We start from the raw sequence: 21,501 nt of genomic DNA, 5'->3' as shown, positions 1-21,501 counted from the left end.
ATTTAACTACGTGAAAACTTGTAAAAAAATGATATAAACGCGCACGAAATTGTTACATTCACCAGAGAACTTGCATGATTCCACTCAGTTGACAAGTTCCGTATTAAAACAACATGCGCGAACGCGCGCGAGTTCGTGTGCAAACTTGTAGCTGGACGACGCGCACACATCAGTCGTTCCATTTATTATATCTGGATTAACTTTTTCTTCAACACTTTCTCCAGCTCTTTAAAAATATTTCCTTTGTCCATTTTATAATTATATAAATCTTTGAACTTTTGGAAAGGATGTGAAAAATCTTTATACACGTAAACAACCGATTTTTAGTTTGAAACGCGTTTTAGTTGTCAAATAACAACTTGAAAAACGCGCAAAACCATAAACAAACTTGTGTAAACTTGTGACCGTGCGCGTCAGTACGTACAACAAACGCGTCGAACTTCCGCGAATCAAGCAAACTGGCAGAAAACATGCTGAACTCGTAAGAGTTAAATTCCCCTAGGGTTGCGACCAAGTAAAGAAGTATTACCTTCCACAGTAAAATGTCTCGAATGGTAAACTTCTGGTTGCAACCAAGTGATCAAGAGTACTACCCAGCTGCAGAATAAAAAATGCAGTATGGAATACTCGCTGTGTCCTTTGATCAATCAATCGTGATGATGTTGACGCTGCTGCAATACATTGTGTAAGTATAAATCAATTAAATTAAAATTTTCTTTTGGCTTAGGTTGGCGGTGTTATGTTTTGGTTGATTTTGTTTTCTAATCTGTCTAGTTTTTTTTTTCATTGTTTTATTGCATAGTTTTATGGAAGCTGATCAACGAAATAACAGAACAACTAGTGAACATAGAGCTACCAACAAAGTGACGATGATGACTCTGGCTAGCTACAGCAATGGATGGATGGATGGATGCAGTAACAACAACAACAACAGTTACAGTTACAGCAGTTGCAGTGATCTCAGGCGTTCCAGAGTCCAGTATCAGTATTAGCAACTTCAGATTGATAGATTTAAGTAAAACATTAAAAAACCTATTGTAAGAACATTTGTGTTCTACAAAGTGTCATGGCTGCTGAATAGTTTCATATGGTTTCCTCAGCATAGCACTCATTGTAATTCGATCGTTCCGTTTCTGGAGTGTGTTTGATTACACATGATTTTGGCATGTTCAAATTTGATGTTTTGCAATTTCCATCAATTAATTGAGAGAATGTGCCATCGGACACTTTGTATCTCATCAATTTTAAGACCCAAATGAAACATGCGAAAAGAAGGGTGTTCGGTGTAGAATATTTTTTTAGGGTTTGGACTGAATCGTCTCAAGTGGTTAATTGAAACCAATACCAATGAAAGATACTTTCAAACATGGAGAGAACAGAAATATTACCGGAAAAACTTACCTCCTTTTGATGCGCTAAAAGTTCGTAATCTGTCAACATCTTCATCATCATTGTCACTAATTTGTAAATGATTGAAATTAGCAGATGGCACATCTAAATAAGCATTTGATTTCCTTTGGCCTGTGAAAGAAATAAAATGTGGTGAAACTGTAGCAGAACCAAACATGTGTTTTAAGATTGCTGAGCATCTCAGCATTTCGTAAGGCACGGATATATCTGAGCATATCGACGACGCATACAGTGGCGCAGCCGCAACGACTCGACCGGAATGTGTATGTTGTTGCTGCGTGCAGCCACATCAACTGAACACACTTCGGTCGAGTCGTTGCGGCTGCACGTAGCAACACACGCCACTGTATTATACAGTATGCGTCGTCGATATGATCGGATATATCCGTGCCTTACGAAATGCTGAGATGCTCAGCAATCTTAAAACACATGTTTGAGCAGAACTCGGTCTAGATATAACATAATAAAGTTTAACCGTTGAATTAATTTAAATCCATTTGTGTGAAGAGTGAAACGTCGGAAACAAGATAAATAAATAATATGGAATATCTTCATATGCTCTTTTCTTATTTTTCTCAATCTCTTCGTTACTTGAATTTTCCGTGTTAGAAAGAAATTTCGACATAGAACAGAAATTAAAAAATTGAATGTGTTGAAAAAAAGTTGTGTTTTAACAGTCATAGAACATGAACAGACGTACTCTTAAGTATGCAAATCCTTTTCAGCGTTAATTGTTGGTGTCTAAAGAACGCCTATGACACACTCAAGCCATTTTGAAATGCCAAAATAATTTTCAATATTGACAGCAAGAGAGAAAGTTCGAAAATCACGGGTTTTACAAAAAAATCAAAGAAACAAACCATACTGTTAACAGAATGTTGTCAACATTTTTGTCGAAAGTCTTGGAAATGTTTCTACAAGTACTGGTAATAGCAAATCAGAAGAATATTTGCGATAATTTTCACGTTTTCCCCAGATTTTCGAGAGCTGATTCAATTTCATGATCTTGGACACCTCACCATTCGGCAATTTTGACCAATTTTGAGTGAAAATTCAATTGTTCCTTTGCGTTTTTCTTTTATTCTGGAACTTTGTGACTGTAATCTGTCCTCCCAAGTAAATTAAACAGTAAAACTGCGTCGGTATTACATTATTTTATTCAAAAGTCCTGTGTCGACCGATGGCACAAACATAGGGTAACTTTAGGGGCTATAACTCCGCTTTCAGTGATCCAAATGTCATAAAATTTAGATGGGATGTCAGTGAAGGATGTACCTTTCCAACGCCAGTCATTTTCGATAGGTGGCGTTACCAGAAAATGCCCTCTTCGAAAAGTTCTGTTTACTTTGGAACGCACCTTGTTATATAAATTATTAGTTTCAGGTGCAACTTTGTAGTGAGCGTACATCCAAATTCACCTAGCATTGTTTTCGACGTTGAGATATGAAAAGTTGGATACTTACTTTGTGTATGAGTTGGCCTTTTTTGGGAAGCTCGACGTCGTTGTGGTGGTGTCTCTGTTTCATTTAAACGAGGCTCACTTGCACAGTGTGACCTCGATTCATGCAGATTATGTTGTTGTGTATGAACTTTTCTTCGTACCTGTGTACACATAATACACGCATAAATACAAATTACACAAAGTTTTTGGCAAACAAACAAATGAAAAAATAGCAGCAAAGTTTTATTCATTCTTGTGGTGGACCGACCATATAACGATCAATTTATTCAAGGCGTAAAACTGCAAATTCCAGCATAAACACTTATGTAAATTATATAAAATATTTAATCCATTGGTACAATGATGAAGCATGCAATGGACTTCAATGATAACATGGCGATGAAGCTACAACAACAATAACACGTATTTCCAATGTAAACATAAGACGAGCTCTACTGACACGACGCTTGTGGTGATAGTTGAAGATTTCAATCACATAAGCGTATGCATGGCCGAAAATCAAGTAGCCTTTCGCGCAAACCGTATAAATCCTATGATAGCGTGTCTGTAGTGTGTGTGTATATATTGACCGCTCAACGTGTGTTGTGTGCATGACCACTAGAGGCAGATCGAAAAATATCGTCAGTATGGATTCCATAGCCGCGAATGATAAAAACTGGCAAAATTACATTTTGAACATGTATCTTGTATGTGATGGCTGACAGCTAAGCAATCAATATTGATATCTTCGAAAATATGGCGAAGGCCGTAGAAGATATCGGTAAAATCAAGTGAAATTTCGCAGTGCTACCATCAATGGCGTCTCTCTGAGCAAAGTATTTTCAACCTTTTTTTTTTCTCACTTGATCTACAAAGGTTACATTGAACAGAGTCAACAAATTTTATGATAAAATGAAAATAAAAAAACTTTTCCCTCTTTGCTTCAAATGATTCCACAGGGGAGAAATTTTTAACTCATCTAAAATCAAACTTCAGAACACCGGTCGAAAGCTCATAGTTGTAGCACTACCACATCCACATCTACTTTTGTTTGACTCTTATTGGTAACCGATAAATATAAAGTTGAAAGACTTGGAATGGCTGGAAATTTGCAATGAAATTTGAAATATTCTACCATTTTGGTGCAAAGCTCAATTACATCTTTACAATTTATGTTTTTTAATCGAATGTCATCCGTTTGCATTTACGGGTCAAACTAATACAATATGTAAAAAAGTTTCGGAATCGAAGACTACAAGGAATATTTCTGGAAATCATGAAAAAAATATTTTCTGATGAGGGCTTAACTGTGTAAATATTTATGCACAAAAATATGTCTCACACATGAACATTGTAAAAAAATGTCACTCCAGTTGGTTCAAATAGAAGCCATAAGCGGAAAATTAATAAAATCAAATCAAAGTTCTTCTTGTTCAGTCATGGACCAGTCATTTTCATCAAACTAATTCTCCAACTCTCAGTTCATTAATTCCCTTCAATAAATATAATGAATCTTTCAGCATGGGGTAAAAGTCCCGAAGAAAAAAAACCGAACAAACAAACAAAGGTGTAATATAAAAATGAGCTTTGTTTGTGATATCGTGGTTTGGTCCTAGTTTAAATTACGTTTTTCCAAAGCAAACCCATTATATGAGTTTATATGGTGATGTCTCTCATATATTCGCCACTAGCGAATTATGCGTACTTTACGAATTACGTACTAATAATCGGTTGTTCAAGAATAACAAAAGAAAAGAAAAGAAAGGAATTCACTTGCCGAACGAGCACCAGTGATGCGAGCGCTTTGCGTACGTGTGGCAGGTCTTCGCCTTTGGTATCCTATTTCTGGAGTTCCATTGCTTGACGGTGGATTTAATATCGTTTCTAGTGAACCGCTTGTTGGTGCACTTATGGATGCACTACGTGTTTTAACACGTGGCGGTGTTGATTCATAAGCCATTATTACAGCTTATTGAAATCAACGAACACACTTTTTATTGCACACTCCCTCTCTCTCTCTGTACTATCTTTTTGCTCCTGCTCTTCGACACAAAAATGAGTTACACTTAATGAAAACTTTTAAATTAAGTGTATCTATAAACGTGATCTCAGTTGTTTCAATAATGTTATTAGCCGTGTAAGTAATTGCTTTTGTGAAGAAGTCACAGGGAGACTATGTGTTCAAAAAGATGTTTGTAAAGTAAGATTAAAAAAAAAATGAGAAAAGAATTCAAACTAAGTATATATCACTGAATAGATGATGCTCTGCAAGTACACGGATTTCGAATAACCACTTTATTTTTCATCAAATTAATTTGTTAGTTTTCGACATTTTATTCTATCTCTGCGTGTATTTTATTTTACTGACATTATCATAAGAAATTATCACTTTTATTAGCTCACACGTTTTTTTCGTGTACCATAGCAAATTCTCTTTGTGACACGTAGCCAGCAGCAATTTGTCAAGTTCTTTTTTTTCTTTTTTTTTTTGATTTTAACTCTTTTGATATAAATTTAATGTTTGTAGTTTGATCTTTGAACTGGATGGATAGAATTGGTGCGTTTTACATTTGTGTGAACAATTTCTTTCAATTGAGCATAAAAAAAACTATTTGTTATAAAATTTATTCATTGATTCATCTGATTCTTATATTCCCTTTTATCTCTCAAACGTTGTTCACTTGTTCAAATCGATTCACGTGTTATATTCTACTTTTTGCACTTTTGTGTAACAACGATCTATTAATATATTCAATTTTTTGAGCCGTCTATTACGCGATGTGAAACCGCTTCACCTGAAATTAAAATAGAAATTAAATTCAATGATTAATCATGATTTGATTGTTTAGGATAAAAGAAAATATTTATTTTCAATTTTTTTTTTCTTCAAATTCAGAGCCAAAATTTTATATAGAGCAAGTCAAAAAAATAATTATATATATTCGTGCCATCCATTAAAATGTCATTTGACTTTACAGAGTTTTATTTCTCTTCTCGAATACGCATTGGCGATGAATTCATTTGATATGATTAAAATCTCACTATACCCTGACGCTAATGTTTCATATATATGTTTACTTCATTCATACGGGGTTCTGTATATGTGTAACTGATTAATGAAAAATTTAGATGAATCTAATTTTAAAGCAATAAAAGTGAGATTTCTTTAGAGCATATCTCAATTTCGTTGGAATTCAGGGTTCTTTGAGAAAAGCTTTGAAAAAACCAGTTCATTGGCTGATTTTGTTGTTGTTTTGTTCCAAATGATGTTAATGAAAGAAAAAATAACAAGAAATAAATCCATTTCAAATTCGAATTATCTTGTGCGAATGTAAAATATTTCATGTTCAACTTTTAAGCTATCTGGTTAATATCACACACACCGTTATTTATTTATTGCGAATCGTATTTTTCTTTTTCGCTCAGCTTCGCATGAAAGCCTACAGATTGCCGCGGTCATTCAAGTCTCGATGCATATAACATTCTATTGTGTTTGAAATCTAAATAGTGTATTTGTTAATTTATGGTCATCATAAAAAAAATCAATCGATTTCTTAAATCAAACAAACTGAATAAGGATCGCATTATTTGGACACCGCAAACAATATACATATTTATATATATTCAAACAACTTTCTTGCTGCTATCAGTCAGAATATTCATTATTCGATGTTTATTTAGTTTGATTATGAAATTAAACAATCAAATTACAGTTTACATATGATTTAGCAGCATAGGAAAAGTAACTCACACGTACGAAGAATACGAAAAGTTATATCATAACGAACAAAATACACTTTTTGTTCACAATTTATCGATAAAGTGGGATTTGAATCAACATCCACATTCTTTCCGGGGAATTACTCTGTTTTCTTTGTTTCCGTGGTTGCCATTGTTTTTGTGGATGTTGTTTCTTTGGATCTGACAAAAGTGAGAAACGAAAATCTGAAATCCTCTCGAAACGTTTCGGGCGTTATTTAATTCTATAAACTTTTTGCTTATTTTACCGAAGTTTCGAAAAACAGTTTCTGAGTTTCTGGCCATAGCTAACAACTATATATTGGTCACCGTTTTGCCACTGAAAATTATAGAAAATCTTTCATTCGACAACATTTTGACATTGAACTGGCGGTTTTTTGCAAAAGTCAAACGTTTTGATCCAACTGCATGAAGTTTCCCGTGATGATGATGATAGAGAGAGTAAACGAGCGAAAAGAGACACAAAAAAAATGGAATGAGACACAAAATTCCATGTATATGCCAAAATTATGTTAGTTTGCATAGTTTGATTCACAATTAAAACGAATATTATTATATTTCTAAGAAATATTCTGAAATTTTAATAAATTTGCTACACAAAAACCCTATTTTTGTGTAGAAAAGAGTCTACTACACAAGTGCGGGAGAAAAACGCCACAGATCGTCTGAGTGTACGTGTGTTCAGCACACTGTATTGTTTATCACTGTCTCCAAAACTCATTTTGATATTGAAATGAATTTTGGAGAAAAAAAAAATCCGCACATCCACTGACTGGAACGCTTACAAAACACATGAGCACATTTTATTTACATAAGGCATAAGCAAGACTCTGACGCCATTTATTGATTTTAAGGTAGAAATTGTTAAGGTTTTTGTCTTAGATTCACTTCTTAGTTCAATACGAGTGTTTAACTTAACAGAGGGCTTGACGCTAGGGGTTTCACGCAAACTCGAAGGCCGAAGATTTTACTAAATAGCTGGAAATAAAACCATTTTATGTGTAAACTATAGATATTGCTTCTTTTTATTCATAAACTCGAATTTTTTAAAATTTTTTGAATCTAAAAATTTTGGAAGTGGGTTTTGGTGGATCCTCAGGATTGTTCAAAACCGCTCCTGGTTCTGGAAGTGGAACCTCAGGTTGGACCAGGGCATTGTCAAACCCAGTCTGATCCATCCTGAAGATCCATCAAAATCCACTTCCAGAACCGGGAGCAGTTTTGAACGATCCTGAGGATCCACCACAACCCACTTCCAGAACATAATTTTCAAGGTGAATGTTGGAATATTTCGAAATAATACGGATTTTGGTGAATCCCAGAGAATTCGAGAGAAAAGAGAGAAATATTGAAATTTTAGATGAATTTTAAGTTGCGTGAAACCCCTAGGCTTAACGTATATGATTCTATTCAATTTGTAGAAGAGATAAAAACAATATCAGATATTAACCAACGCATCATGTTCAATGAATTTGACATTTTTGCATTGATTTCGTTTCAACTGATTGGTTGTGAATATATGTATGTATGTGTATGTATAATACAAGATGAGTGCGCATGGCACTCCGACTATGCGGCTACTTTTAGCTATATGTGCACTGCGCAGTGTTTCTCATTCCCACACACTACCTTTTGAGCAATATTTATATACATAACATCATGTGACTGTGGTGATATTTTATGTTGCAAAATTCCGTCTAATTAGTTAAGAGTCGTCAGCAGAAGAGAGTATTTTTCTGTTGAATATAGATTTATCCACTATGAATTGCCATTGTGACAGTTACACAATTCTCTTTTTTCCTGGCACAATTATAACAGCTTAACTTTATTTCACAATGACAAGAAAAAATGCACAAGTGTCAAAATTTTGCACACAAAAATGTGGCTATTGCAAAACCATGCACGTACTAAATATTTCATGTCAACTATTTGGTACGTGAAGCTATGGGTTTTTTTTCTCGGAAAATTGCCTTTTGAATGTGCCATCGGCTATAGTAGCTTGATGACAATAACAACAACAAAAATTCTATTCGAGTAACGATGTCGGTGTATGAAAAATGATCCGTTGTTACGTCGAATAGCAAAACTCAAAAAAGAACGAGCAACAGAGGCAGATGGAGAAAAAGAGAGAGCATTGCCAAAAAGCCCTTCAGCGTTATCACCGTAAATGCGCATCCGTCATACTGTGAACAATGTTAATATTTCATTCAAGCGGCCTCTCAGTAATTGTTCACTTTAATTGCAAGCAAATATTGTGGTAGTTAAATTTATGTTTATTTTTCTGCTTTATTTATTTGCTTATGTACATATCTAGGTTCAACATTAAATTGCACGTTCCAAAATCATTTAGATATATTTACTATATAGAATCGTAATGCCTTTGCTGTCGTTTATTTATGTTTTTATTCTTCTTGACTTTATTTCAATTTCACAGTCACCGAATTGAATACTGAACAATTATATTTTCGTTCGTTTGCATTTGCATAAGTGCTGAGACTGTCTATGTTTCTGTTGGAATGCTTTTATCGATTCGTCCCTCATTAAAAAATGTGCCTTATCTGATATTCAGTGATAAAAACATACACACAGATAGAAATGGCGAGGCGAGCTCATTCTACGGAAATGTTCACGCATACCTTTATTCCAAACTTTGTGCCAAACAGCGTGTTACAAATTTGTATATATAAATTCATTAAAAAAAAATGCAACTCCATGGCGGACATAGCTTTGTTAATACGTATTCTCCATATGTATATTATATTCTCGTTCCAAAGACTTCCTCGACAATAAAATTTCAAGCACTCCAATTCGAGTGGTAATGCGAAAATTGTCCAACCATGAGTTGAAAAGAAACGTTTTTTTTTTAAATAATAATAGTTAAAAACTCTTGTGTTTATGACAGCGCTTCACAACATTGCGAATGAGAAAATAAAAGCTGATAATTTCAATTTTGTTGATATGTCATCAAAAACGAGTTTCCAGAAACAGTGAGCTTAAGACTCAATTCAACCATGAATGCATGTGATTTTCATATCACGGAAAATGAGATAGGAGAATAAAAAACTTGTCGGTTACTTGGTTTCGTTGGAATCCTTATTAAGATTCATTTTATCTATTTAGTTTCACTTCAACTGAGTCGAATCAACTCCAAATGAGTTTTCGATTTACATGTATCAATAGAAACTTATTTTGATTTTTTAAACACAACGTGGGACAAACGCGATTGGACACGTTCCAATATCTTTTTCAATCATATCGTCTTCGGGCTTGAACACACTACGTTTGCGCTTTGTATTCGACATAGCAGTCGGTTCGATATGTTGATTCGAATAGGGTTGATTGAAATATGATACGATAATAATTCATGTCTTTCAATCTGTGTAATGAGTTGCAGATAAAGAAAACCAATTTAAGGGTTATTAAGGGTTAAAAGTAAAATGTAATTCAATTGTGTGTCTTCGATTGAAATATTGTAAAATGCTGTTTAAAGAATGACCAAATATAAAAATATTCTCGGCAAATCTAGTTAATCCGTACTGCGATAAAAGCCTATATAAACAATGTTATTATATTTGACAGTATTTGAGTGGATGTCAATGACGATGTGGCAGCGCCACCTATAGAGATTCCTTATTAAGATAAGTGGAACTATTGAGTGCGTGCACCATATCGCACGTAAATTTTCAATATGGCGGCGCCCATAGAATTGAAACGTTAACCAATTTCGTAGTCATGGAATATCACCGTATGAGTTAATCAAGCTTCCGTCGTTATGGTGCTTCCATATAGGTTCACGCGGAAACTTCATGCTCTTGGGAATACTCAGCACATCAACAGAATAATATATTCTACAAATAATATTTCAATCACTTTAAAATGCATAAGAAACCCTTAATTAATTAAATCATATGTATCAAAACCATGTAACATGCTAAATATAGTATATAACGACACAGTTTCAAATTTATGCCCGACTATAGACGGAATTTCGGCTGGTATATGCTCTCAGTCTATATTTTGCCTGAAATTTCAACTGAAAATCAACTTTTAGGCGCATATTCGTCTGAAATCTAGACGAAAAAACGGCTGGAATGCAACCTTCTAGGATGAATATCGACTGAAAGCGTATACTAGCCGGAATTCCGTCTATATTCAGGCGTAAATTTCAAACAGTGGAGCTCGTACGGAATATTCAAGCAGTTGCACGATGCCTTATTCAAGCAGTTGGAATTTTATGTTAAGATTAGCATGAAACGTATTTCAAAAGGATTTATACATGTACCCATATTTCGATTCAATATTCATATACGTGTCAGTATATGTATCCCAAAAAGAAATTGACACCAGTTTGGCGCTGGTTTCCTGCTCTCACACCACACTAGACACAGTATGCTGAAGTGTGTGAGCGGCAAAGCGGCAGCATACTGTGTGTAGTGTGGTGTGAGATCAGCAAACCAGCGTCAAATTGGTGTCAATTTCTTCCTGGGATGTAATAATTCTGAAATCGAAAGCATATTTGTTAAACCTTTGTCGGCGTTCAAATTCAAATTTTGATCCAAAGAATCCGACAAATCCCATTGCATATGGCAAACACAGCTGTACCAAGTTCGTGCGATAGAAGAAGAGAAAGATAGAGTAACATGAAAAAGTGAAAAAAACGAAGCTTTGAATATCATTATACGATTACCATCACTCATGTATGATACGATACTCTCCACATCGAACTAGGGAAAAAAGATTTTAATTAAATTTCACACGGCGTGCGTCTACATTGAAAAAAAAAAATCGCACACAACTAACCGAAACCATCCAGTGGAATGCTGTCAAAGGCACTATGGTTTGATTCAGACAACATAGACTGCCTACACTTACTGACAGTAGCTCATAATTCATTATATATTTTTTTAACAAAAGATTTCCATCATGATGAAAACATACATAGAAAATCTTGCATTCAATTTTGGTGCGTTCAGAAACAGCGCGTCGGTTCAATAGAAAAAAGAGGCCGACAAAGTGTTTTTGATCGGATGCGTTTTATGATTTTGACAGTATGGTGTTCTACTGGCACTGATTACTGTAAACGTGCGGCACAGCGGCGACGGTGTAATCATTTTGTTATCGCTTTTTCCTCATTTCATATCAACTTTTATCGCATTTTCCATCGGAATTTCCATATTCATTGAAAATATACCGCAATTGGCGCGTTATTAGAGAAGAAAAATTAATTTCAATTTGCTATCTCCCTCTCCGTGTACACTGTACATTCATTCATTCAAAATGAATTTTAGTGTTTCACACCAGAAAATTAAATTGTGCTAGCTATCAACGCAAATGACTAAGCAACACATAGCATCGATCACAGTGCTTATTTATATGCCATGCATATATGTACAATGAATAACTTTTTCAAATGTCATGAAAATTGTTTATATTGGAGCATGTAAGGGAGAGTCGTCTAAGATGGGCCACACATAGATTGACCGCTATAAAAGTCTTAAATGTGGATATTGTTTGTAACTTATATATGCCGTTGAAAAGAGGACCTCAAATAAAAACTTTTTGCCTAAGATAGTCCTTCGTTTGCATTGCAAAAAAAAAAATTATCGCAAATTTTCCAAACACCTTGAAAATGGACAAAATAAAATTTGTCGTCCAAGATGGGCCACCCCACAAAATCTGAAAAATAACCGAAATTATGAAATAATAACACCATATTTCGAAAGATTATTCAATTTTTATTCATTTATAAGCTTTTGACATGAAAATTGTGCAGATTATTCATCGGATTCATCGGCCTCTTCGGAATCGTCATCATCATTTACAGGACAGTTTTCACAAGTGAACTTATTGGCGTATGTTTTGGCACAACCAAGGTGCGCGGGTCTGTAGCATACTCTGCATTCGATGGAATTTGACTTTGTCAACTTTCTTGGCAACATTTGCATACAGATGATACAGAAATCTTCATTTTCATCCGAAGATGAAATTTGCTTCTTTGCCCGTTTGGCTGGTTTCTTCGATGGATTCGCTTTCAATGCGCTGGCTTTTGATGTTTGATGGTCACATATGATGGGCTTTTTTGTTTGATGGTCACATATGCTGCAGTTCGATTGAGCATCGAGCATTTCGTTCACTTTTGAAAAGCCAGCCTCTCTGATCGTCCGTACAAACAGATAGGAAACGTCGAACAAGAAAAATAAAGCGGCACCTGGTGACTGGTTGGAGAAATAGAGAATCATGCACATAGTTTGCTGTAACAAGTATGCGTCTGTGTTAGTTCGAACGTTGAAAATATGACACATTGCACTTAGTCCCCAGGCGGCGCTGTATTGTTTACTATTTTCATGATCAGAAAGGCTGTGAAAAGCATAATACTCTACTGCATGTGATCGAAAAACGCATGGAGTGTGGAATAATGGAATTTTAATGAATTTATTATTGGCCGAATTCAATGAGCATGAGCTAAAGGGTAGGAGTAAAAGGCATGAACCAGCATGAATTATAAAAACGAACTAATCTGAATATATACATGTATGGGTTTTGAAATGGGGATAAATCAAATTATTAAAATATATTGGCATTTATTGAAATGGTGCATTTTGGAACAATCACATACGGTAAGTGCAGTGTACACTTTCAATCTCGCTCAAGGATAGGTTGAAGTTTATTGTTAAATAAAATATGAAATCGAAAATGAAAATGACCCAACAATTTTAATAACGGAATTTTATCAATTTTAACTAATGAAATTAACAGACCGATTTTTCTCTGTTCACTTTATAAGTTAAGATATCACATATATATGTGATATAGTACGTCCAAAGCAGATTATAATTCACATCACGGCATCGATAACTCAATTAAAAACGCTTTCATCTGTTCGCACAGTGTTCAGCCGTTCCGTGCATCAAAATGTATGGATATTTTGGTAGCATCACTGAGACCATCATCAAATGGTGCTGGTTTTGTGGTAATTTTGCATTAACTATTTGGGCACTCAAAAATTTCCAAACGCTAAATGATAGTTGTATTAAAAAATGGAATGAACAAATTTCCGTAGAGGTAAGCAATGAAAAATGCTTTTTTTTTCCTTCTTTTTGAATGGGACAATTCCTTAATTTTCTTCATAAAAAATACGCAAATTCATCTGTCGTCATTTCATAAGATGGGATAAGTGTAGATGAGATTCTTGGTGAGTTTTAAAAATCAAAATTACATTGATAACGACAAATATTTATGACATTTTAATAACGTTTTATACTAAGGGAGGACATCAACTCATTACAAGAACTATCTGCCAATGAAACAGTTGCTGATGACGAGTTTTTTTGCCGCTATTAAAATCGAACAGTTTTGTGACATCGAAAAAAGAAGAAAAAGTAAAAGAAGAGAACAGAATAGCACAATACTCTGCATTAGTAGGACGATGTAAGCATCAAGACGAAAAAGCTTTCTTGTATAGTATGGATTTTTACTGTCTATAGGTCTTATGTGTAGGTACAGAACATAAAATGAACATTTAAACGAATGGAATGACAATAAGTGAGAACATCGGCTTCGTCAACGCCAATAAAATGATAGAGCGTTTCAAATGTAGATTTTCATTACCAATATCGAAGAATCAAATCCAACCTGTGTATGAAATGGCTAAGGTAGGATGGATATATACAAAGAAAGCGAGAAAAAGAATGATAGAGAGATATATACCGTTTTGTTGGAGACATTGTTCAGTTCTGTTTTACTCTTGGGTCCAAGGTAGTACATGTGTATTGTATTTGTAGCTCTTTCTACTCCTTTCCGCTACTCTTTTCCGACCATTTCCAGTTTTTCTTTTCATTCGACAATCTACTTTCTTTTATTTTTCATTGTTTTGTCGTTTCAATCAAACAAGATTGCTTTTTGTTTCGTTTTCACTTGTAGCGAGTCGTTTTTTGTTGTTTTTTCTACTACTGCTATTCATTTGTTCATGTATATTTAGGTGCAAAATATTAAGCCAGACTATTCATACAATTATAGGTATTTTTATATAGATTTTTCATTCTTTTGCTCGATTTGTTTGCATATTAACTTTTTCACTGTCATTTAAAGTACCATTCTATATTATTATGATTAACATTTGTGCTTTTCGTAATTTTCCTTTGTGTGTGTGTGCTTTTTTAGCACTACATGAAATGTAGAGCTACTAATCTGCTTTTGTTTCTAGATACTTTTTGAGTTTTGAAACAAATTATGGTGAATTTGAATTTTATGCTCATATTTTTTATTTAATTTAAAACAGGTGCACCAATGACAAATAAGTGCACAACATCTCAAAGCGCCAATCGAATTTTTATTATCAAATGTTTTTTAAAAATTACATTAATTTTTCGTACAGTATTTTCTGGGTCTTGAACAGAATTAAAGTGACTTTCGATTCTATCCTCATATTATTTATTTAATTTAAACCAAAGGCAGTATATTTGAAAAAAGAAATAAAACCAAGATCTTGTGATTCATTTTGGAAATAAATATATTACTTCAAAGTTACTTTGATGAAATACATTTCATGTAGTGCGCCAAAAAATAGTTTGTTGTGAAACAACAAAATAAATTAAATAACTAAAAACTCAAGAACGCAGAGCGGAGCGAAGTGAAGCTCTGCGGTCTTTTTTTCTTCTTTTGTCGCGGAACCGATTCAGTTGATTTGTTTCTGTTTGCTGAAAGATTTACATTTTTAAATATTGATTCAGCTCATTGTGCATTATAGTGACTAGTTAGTTGGCACAGTTGTACAACACAGGGTGATGAAACGACAAGAGGAATGCAAAAACGAAAAAAAAAACAGAGGGCGCATACACCGAATACATTCTAAAGCCGGAGCTCAAGGGAGGAGATGATCACTGGAACACACAAACACTCACACTCATACACACATGTATTATAGGTCTATTTGGATGCAACAGTTTGATTTCCTACAAAAGCCATTACAACAAACATTCGCTCTTTACCTCATTGGCAGAGGTCAGTCATTCGTGTCAGATCCAAAGAAAACTAATCATCTGTAGCATATGGCTTTGTGACAACAAAACAACTTCTACACACCAAACCATGGAATCATTACGATTAAAGCTTTGGCCGTTTGCCATCATTGGCTACTATTATGATGTTTACTACCCACTGTATTTATGTGGCAGGTAGTGTTTAGTATTACACTTGATGACATTTTTATACATTTATCTCCCTCGCATTCTCTCTCTCTCACTATCACTATCACTCTCGCTGTCTTTTTCATCCTCTGTTCTTCACTCTATCTCTTGGGTTCGAATGAAAAATAGTTTCCTTGACCATTTCGATATCATTTCAAGCAATTGTTCATTTTTAGAATCAGTTGCTCGACCTGAGATCTAGGGGCTTTTATCTCTATTCGCCAATACAAATTTATATGCGAAATGGTTTCAATATACGGCTTATACGCGGGTTATATGTGAAATATACACAAAATATACGGCAATTATACGTGGTTATACGTATTTATATGAAACATTCGTTTGGAGTTAGAAGCCCCTAGCCTGAGATTCCATCAATTCTTCACCTGTGTGCTGTAAAATCGAACCAAATGCAAATGAATCACGGGAATGAGAAAATCCACTTATTCAGACAAACAATATGGATCAATATCTTTTGTCAGTTTCTTCCCATCCCTGAATGCAGTGAAATGTGTAAAAATCTATCTATTCAGACGTCAAAAACGCAAGCATTATCTCATCGATTTAAACTTGATATTGAATGATAAAAAAATAAATAAATCGAAATTTATTGAAAACACATTCAATCATTTATACATTTTTTATAATTGGTGTTTTTAGAAACGTTTAGGTTGACAAATTCTGCCACTTATGTAAATGCACGTTGAATTTTCACGTAACATCATTGTTATGCACGTTGAATTTTCGGTACAGCTTTCGTGAATCCTTTGTTTTTACGTTTATGGGGCATTTTCCTACAAAATTTGAATGAAAGTTCTTGCAATTGGTTTCAATATATAATATCGAAATGAAAAATTTGAACATGTACAACACATCAACCATTTTCAAGCGAAAAATATCATACGTATTAGAACCGAACAGTTCTTGGAATTCAACAGAAATGTGTATATATTTTTTTTTTATTGAACAGACATTCATACGTCTGCCACAGAATTTCCGCTCGCGTGATTATGTTTCTTTTAGTCAGTTGAATACACAAGAATAAAAGATTTTCATTATTTTGCTTCATTGGATGTGTGCAAGAAAAAATGCTGTTGCCCTATATATTGTAGTTGAAAATATGTTATTATTGTAATTGTTGATTATATGTTCTTGGAGCGTGTCTGAATCGTGTCAATATTATGTTGCGCTAATTCGACGTACGACACTGACGTGTCAATTACGTATGAAGCAATATATGGTGCTCCTATTCCTAGCATTCCATGTTTTTATTTTCTGTGTAAATTTGGGAACAGCACTTATTCGCATGGGAATTGCTAGAATAAAGACAAAATTTGAAAAGTGATTTATACTGTTCATTTGGCATAACACGATGAACGATACTTTTTCGTTGGATAATAACTTTTTGCATATTTAATTTAGCTTTTACCGTGCTGAATGCCGGTATTTTATGCCGGATGCAATCTGAATTGTTCTATATTTTAGTGCAATTATAACCTAAAGTCATTAGATTTAGGTCAGAAGCACCTGCTCATAAGACTTATGTGAATATACTAGGTATGCAAGTTGGGGTGGGTCGATCTTTTAATTTTGAATGTCGAAAAGTATTGAACAATGGAACACACTATTGGAGAACACTATTAGTTGTCAACAAATTGCCAGAGAGAGTGCCAACAGATGTACATATTTATTTGGTCCACCCTAATGCATGTATATATAAACACTTGATCACTCGTGTGGTAATGTTTGGCTTTTGTCGTTTCAAATAACTTGATATGATATTAAGTGTGTAGGTAGGTCAATTATTATGAGCAATTATGTTCCAGCATTTTCATTTTTTCCCAGAAAATACAAACACAGCAGTAAAGGATGCCAAATCCTTTGAGTAAATTCACTGTGTGTGTGTGTGTGTGTGTGTGTCTCTTCATCCAACCAGAAAATCATATACAGAATGGGCTACTAGCAACGATTCGAAGCAATAGACGAAAAACGGCATACAAATGACAGAGTTGGCTGCCAAAACTACTTTATTTTCCATTCAAAATATCTTCGGGCGCGTTTATTACAAATTGGTAGAATAAAGTGTTAACGCATGAAAGGTATTGTGCGCATGTCAAAACAATGATTTTATGCTATGAACTTTGAACTTTCATCGATGAACTTTTGCACACAAATATGTTGAACAAAATAAAATTGCAATCAACTTTGCAATATGTTGGATGTCATATTAAAAAGGCACACCTTTTAAACTGAAGTATTCTCTGTTAAACTTTGTTGTTGCTCCTCAATAAAGTTTACATTAAATCTATTTCGAATTGGAATCAATATATCCCTGCACAATAATAATAATAAAGTATTATAGTATATCAGCCATAAAATGGCAACTAGCGACAAAATATTCGAGAATTGTTATTTGTTTTCATAGTGTCATTGAGAGAAACAAGGAAAAAGGACAACTAAATACAGAAGAAATGGAGAAAAAAAATACTTACTAAATCTGTGTATGTTGTTGCTGTTGTTATTGTAGTTTTTGTTGGCTAGATGTTGTTCATAAGCTTTGTATCGAGATAAAAGTTCTCTCAGTTCAGTGAATGCATGAAACCACACCGTAAGACGAAAGGAAACGACACATGGATTTTGCTCGAACAGTTTTTTTTCCTCCAAAAATAAACGTTCACTGTGCAATGCACACAGTTTCTTTTGCCCATACATACATAAAACTGTAACTCGCTTTCTATTGTTGATTGATTTTTTGTTTCTTCCTTCTTTTCTTCTCTCTCTCTCTCTCTCTCTCTCTCTCTCTCTCTTTCTCTCTGTGCTTTTTCCTTTCTTTTTCTGCTTTTTTTTCTTATTCGCTCTCCTGTTTGTCACTGCTTTCGATTGGGTCTATTGACTTTTTCTACGAAATACCTTCATTGGAACATAAAACACAAGGAAGAGAACCAACCTTTAGAGTGACGGCGACGGCGGGCTATTTTGTTACAATGAATCAGTAGGAATTTCCTCACATCGGAATGTGACGAGAGCCCCAGTGCCACTACTCTGAAGATTTTTCTTTGATTTTATTTCAACACATTTTATAGCATTCACAAGTTTTATTTTATTTTATTTTTATATGTTTTTTTTTTTTGCTATTCATTCTTTTTTTTCTTTTCCAAGATGAATTATATTCGGTGTTTTTTTCTGCACAATTTGGTTCATTTGACGGTGTATTCGGGGACTCAAGTTATTTCAGACACATATCACTTGAAATTCAGTACACACACGCACATTCTACAACATCATATTAACTCTACTCTCGCTGAGCTTTTTTATTCATCAATTTTTTTTTTGTTTTGTTCTAAAAAAAGACAACAATAACGAATATCTTCGAAACGACAAATCTGATGACCGAAATGTAGAATGGTGTTTTGTGTTTGAAATAAAATCAAATAGAAAAAGAACAAGGAGCAGATAAAAGTGTGTATTGAAAACATAAACTTTTCCCTTTCAGTCTACCGAAAATATCATAAAAATAACACTTGTATGCTAAAGCATTTTATGAGCTTGTACGTGCTCGTGCTTGCTCTTTATCACGACGATCAACACTTGGTTCTTTTCGCCATTTGGAAAATTGTGTATTTTGTGTTGTTTTGAACAACGTAAATATTCTCAGATGATCGCTCTGGTTTTTTATTATTAGCATTGTTGAGCGAAACAAACACATTCTATCTTATATTTGAACGTTGTTTTTTTTTTTCATTCTCATCATATCACTTAAATCGGTTTTGATACTATACCCCCTTGTGCGTTTGGTACATATTGAAAAAAAAAAAAAAATATTTCCCTGATCATAACATTCGTATTATGCCCCACTGTGTTGCGAGGTTGGAAATAGAAAACGGAATCATACATAGAATCGAAACGTAGAGCATCAGCTCTGCAACCAAAACAAAATGCAATAACGATTGTATTATTTAGTTTGCCCGAAATATTTCTGCCATTTATATTGTGGGTTTATATAATGTACACTAATACAAGGCGTGTGCCTCATGTTGAAGATATATGGAGCTTACAAGTGAAAAAAGGACCTCTATACTAATCGCTGTTTAAAAAAAAAATGAAATAAAGCTTGAAATAAGATGTATGACAGTGTATGTGAAAAAAACGGCAACAACAAAAGAAAAAAAAAAACCGAATCGTAGAAAAGTTAAAAAGTGTGATGTTACTCGAATCGATCCACCGAGACAAAAAAAGGTTACACACATGACCAATTGAACATTCCGTCTATAATAGCATTTTTATATTACCCTTTTCATTTCTCAACTCAATGTAAATTTTAAAGTCGCATATGCCTACAAATAAATGAACACACTAAAGTGTGCTAATATAAACCTGATCTTCATTCGCGTTCTTCGCTATTCATTATACAATCATTATATACATATACACGAGAGAGTCTATATGTACTTTGGTCAGTTGGACACACATTATAAGGCAATGAATGATGATGGAAGATCCGTGGCATACATCGAAACCAAGACGAGATTATTTTTAATATATTACCGAAAATTATAAATGCAATTAAAATGGAATAAATATGTTTTTTTTTTGGTATCGTTTTCAAATAATGCATCGATATTGTTATCCGGACAACAATAGTGTTATTAGATATAATCGACTCGAGTGCGTCAAACAAAACAAAACAATAAACGAATGCTTTCACATCACATGATTTAATCATGTCACTTATGATTTTCCGTTTTTTTGACTTGATTATCTCGTATTAATTTCATCTATTTAAATCGTTTTTCATAGTTTTTCTTGTCCAAATATAGAACTGAATTCGTTACGAATTACGATAAACACGACCGGAATCGGTCGATCTACTATATTCCCCTCACGTTCCTTCATTCACTCGCTCCCACTCACCCAGGCTCTTGTTCTTTCTTTCTCTTTCGCATGTACCTCGTCTCTACTATTCATTTCGGTCCGTATTCCTTTGTTTCGCCACAAATGCTTCTCAGTTTTTTTTTGTTTCTTATTCACTAAATATTTCGATTCCTCATTTCTTCATCAAATGAATGTGGCCAATCTAAGCGGAATGAATTTTGTTGGAACACGAAATGTTCACTAATTAAACAGAAAAGCGACACATATGTGGGGAATACAGAGCTACTATGTTATACTTCAATACACAAAAATAACGGGAATTTCTACTCTCTAGTTCCACTTGCTGTCAGCACGAGCAAATGTGTATGCACGAATCAAAAACTCATTGTATACTGAACGAGTTTTCTGACCGCGTTTTTCCCGACACACTATGACTCTATGTGTCGGCAATCATTATTTGGTGTTGTTGTTGTTATTCTTGTTGCTGGTGGTGTTGCTGTTATCGGTTCGTGCGCGTCTTGTCGCTGTTGCTTTGCTCTGTTCCGTTTCGTTCCATTCCGTTCGCCATTCGTTCGGTGACTCGGGTAATGGGATTGTAGCGCGCTCACAAGCCGAGCGAGATAGCGCGTCAATCCGATATCGTAACGGAGCCCCAATGTGGGTGAATGAATGCATGCGATGTATTTTACATGTTGCTCCAACCGTCTCGTCTCGTTTCGTTCAGACTCTTTGCTATGCATATTTGGATGGTTGCTGCTGTTTCCTTCGGATATTTTTCCTTCTTCTTCTTATTTTTTTTATTATAGAAAATTGTGTTTGTTTTGAGTTTACGCG

At 34.3% G+C, this 21,501-nt stretch overlaps 1 protein-coding gene across 5 annotated transcripts; it reads right to left on the bottom strand.

Moving 5' to 3' along the window:
- Position 1: 1 nt before the first annotated feature.
- Positions 2-21,388, bottom strand: LOC129575989 (uncharacterized). Of its 5 annotated transcripts, none has more exons than XM_055460292.1 (6): positions 20,707-21,388; positions 18,288-18,705; positions 4,629-5,646; positions 2,874-3,012; positions 1,402-1,521; positions 2-671 (listed from the first exon to the last, which is right to left on the bottom strand). In XM_055460292.1, the coding sequence occupies exons 3-6, from the start codon at positions 4,809-4,811 to the stop codon at positions 526-528; spliced, it is 588 nt and encodes a 195-aa protein (XP_055316267.1). In that variant the 5' UTR covers positions 4,812-5,646; positions 18,288-18,705; positions 20,707-21,388; the 3' UTR covers positions 2-525. The 5 variants fall into 5 exon arrangements, with proteins under 5 accessions (XP_055316267.1, XP_055316265.1, XP_055316269.1 ...); XM_055460290.1 differs by having other exon boundaries at positions 20,743-21,388; XM_055460294.1 differs by having other exon boundaries at positions 20,964-21,388.
- Between the last annotated feature and the right edge of the window lie 113 nt (positions 21,389-21,501).

This window comes from Sitodiplosis mosellana, unplaced genomic scaffold (assembly GCF_009176505.1).
Source record: "Sitodiplosis mosellana isolate CC-2019 unplaced genomic scaffold, AAFC_SMos_1.0 Smas_scaffold_6170, whole genome shotgun sequence".
NCBI lineage: Eukaryota > Metazoa > Arthropoda > Insecta > Diptera > Cecidomyiidae > Sitodiplosis > Sitodiplosis mosellana.
The sequence above is the reverse complement of the archived record's forward strand: the minus strand, read 5'-3'. Positions and strand labels throughout refer to the sequence as shown.

Coding starts and splice junctions, on each gene's coding strand:
- LOC129575989 (XM_055460292.1), bottom strand. CDS start 4,811: ATGGCTTATGAATCAACACCGCCACGTGTTAAAACACGTAGTGCATCC. Junction 1,522..2,873: donor AAGGCCAACTCATACACAAA/GTAAGTATCCAA, acceptor TTTCTTTCACAG/GCCAAAGGAAATCAAATGCT. Junction 672..1,401: donor TTTTAGCGCATCAAAAGGAG/GTAAGTTTTTCC, acceptor AATGTATTGCAG/CAGCGTCAACATCATCACGA.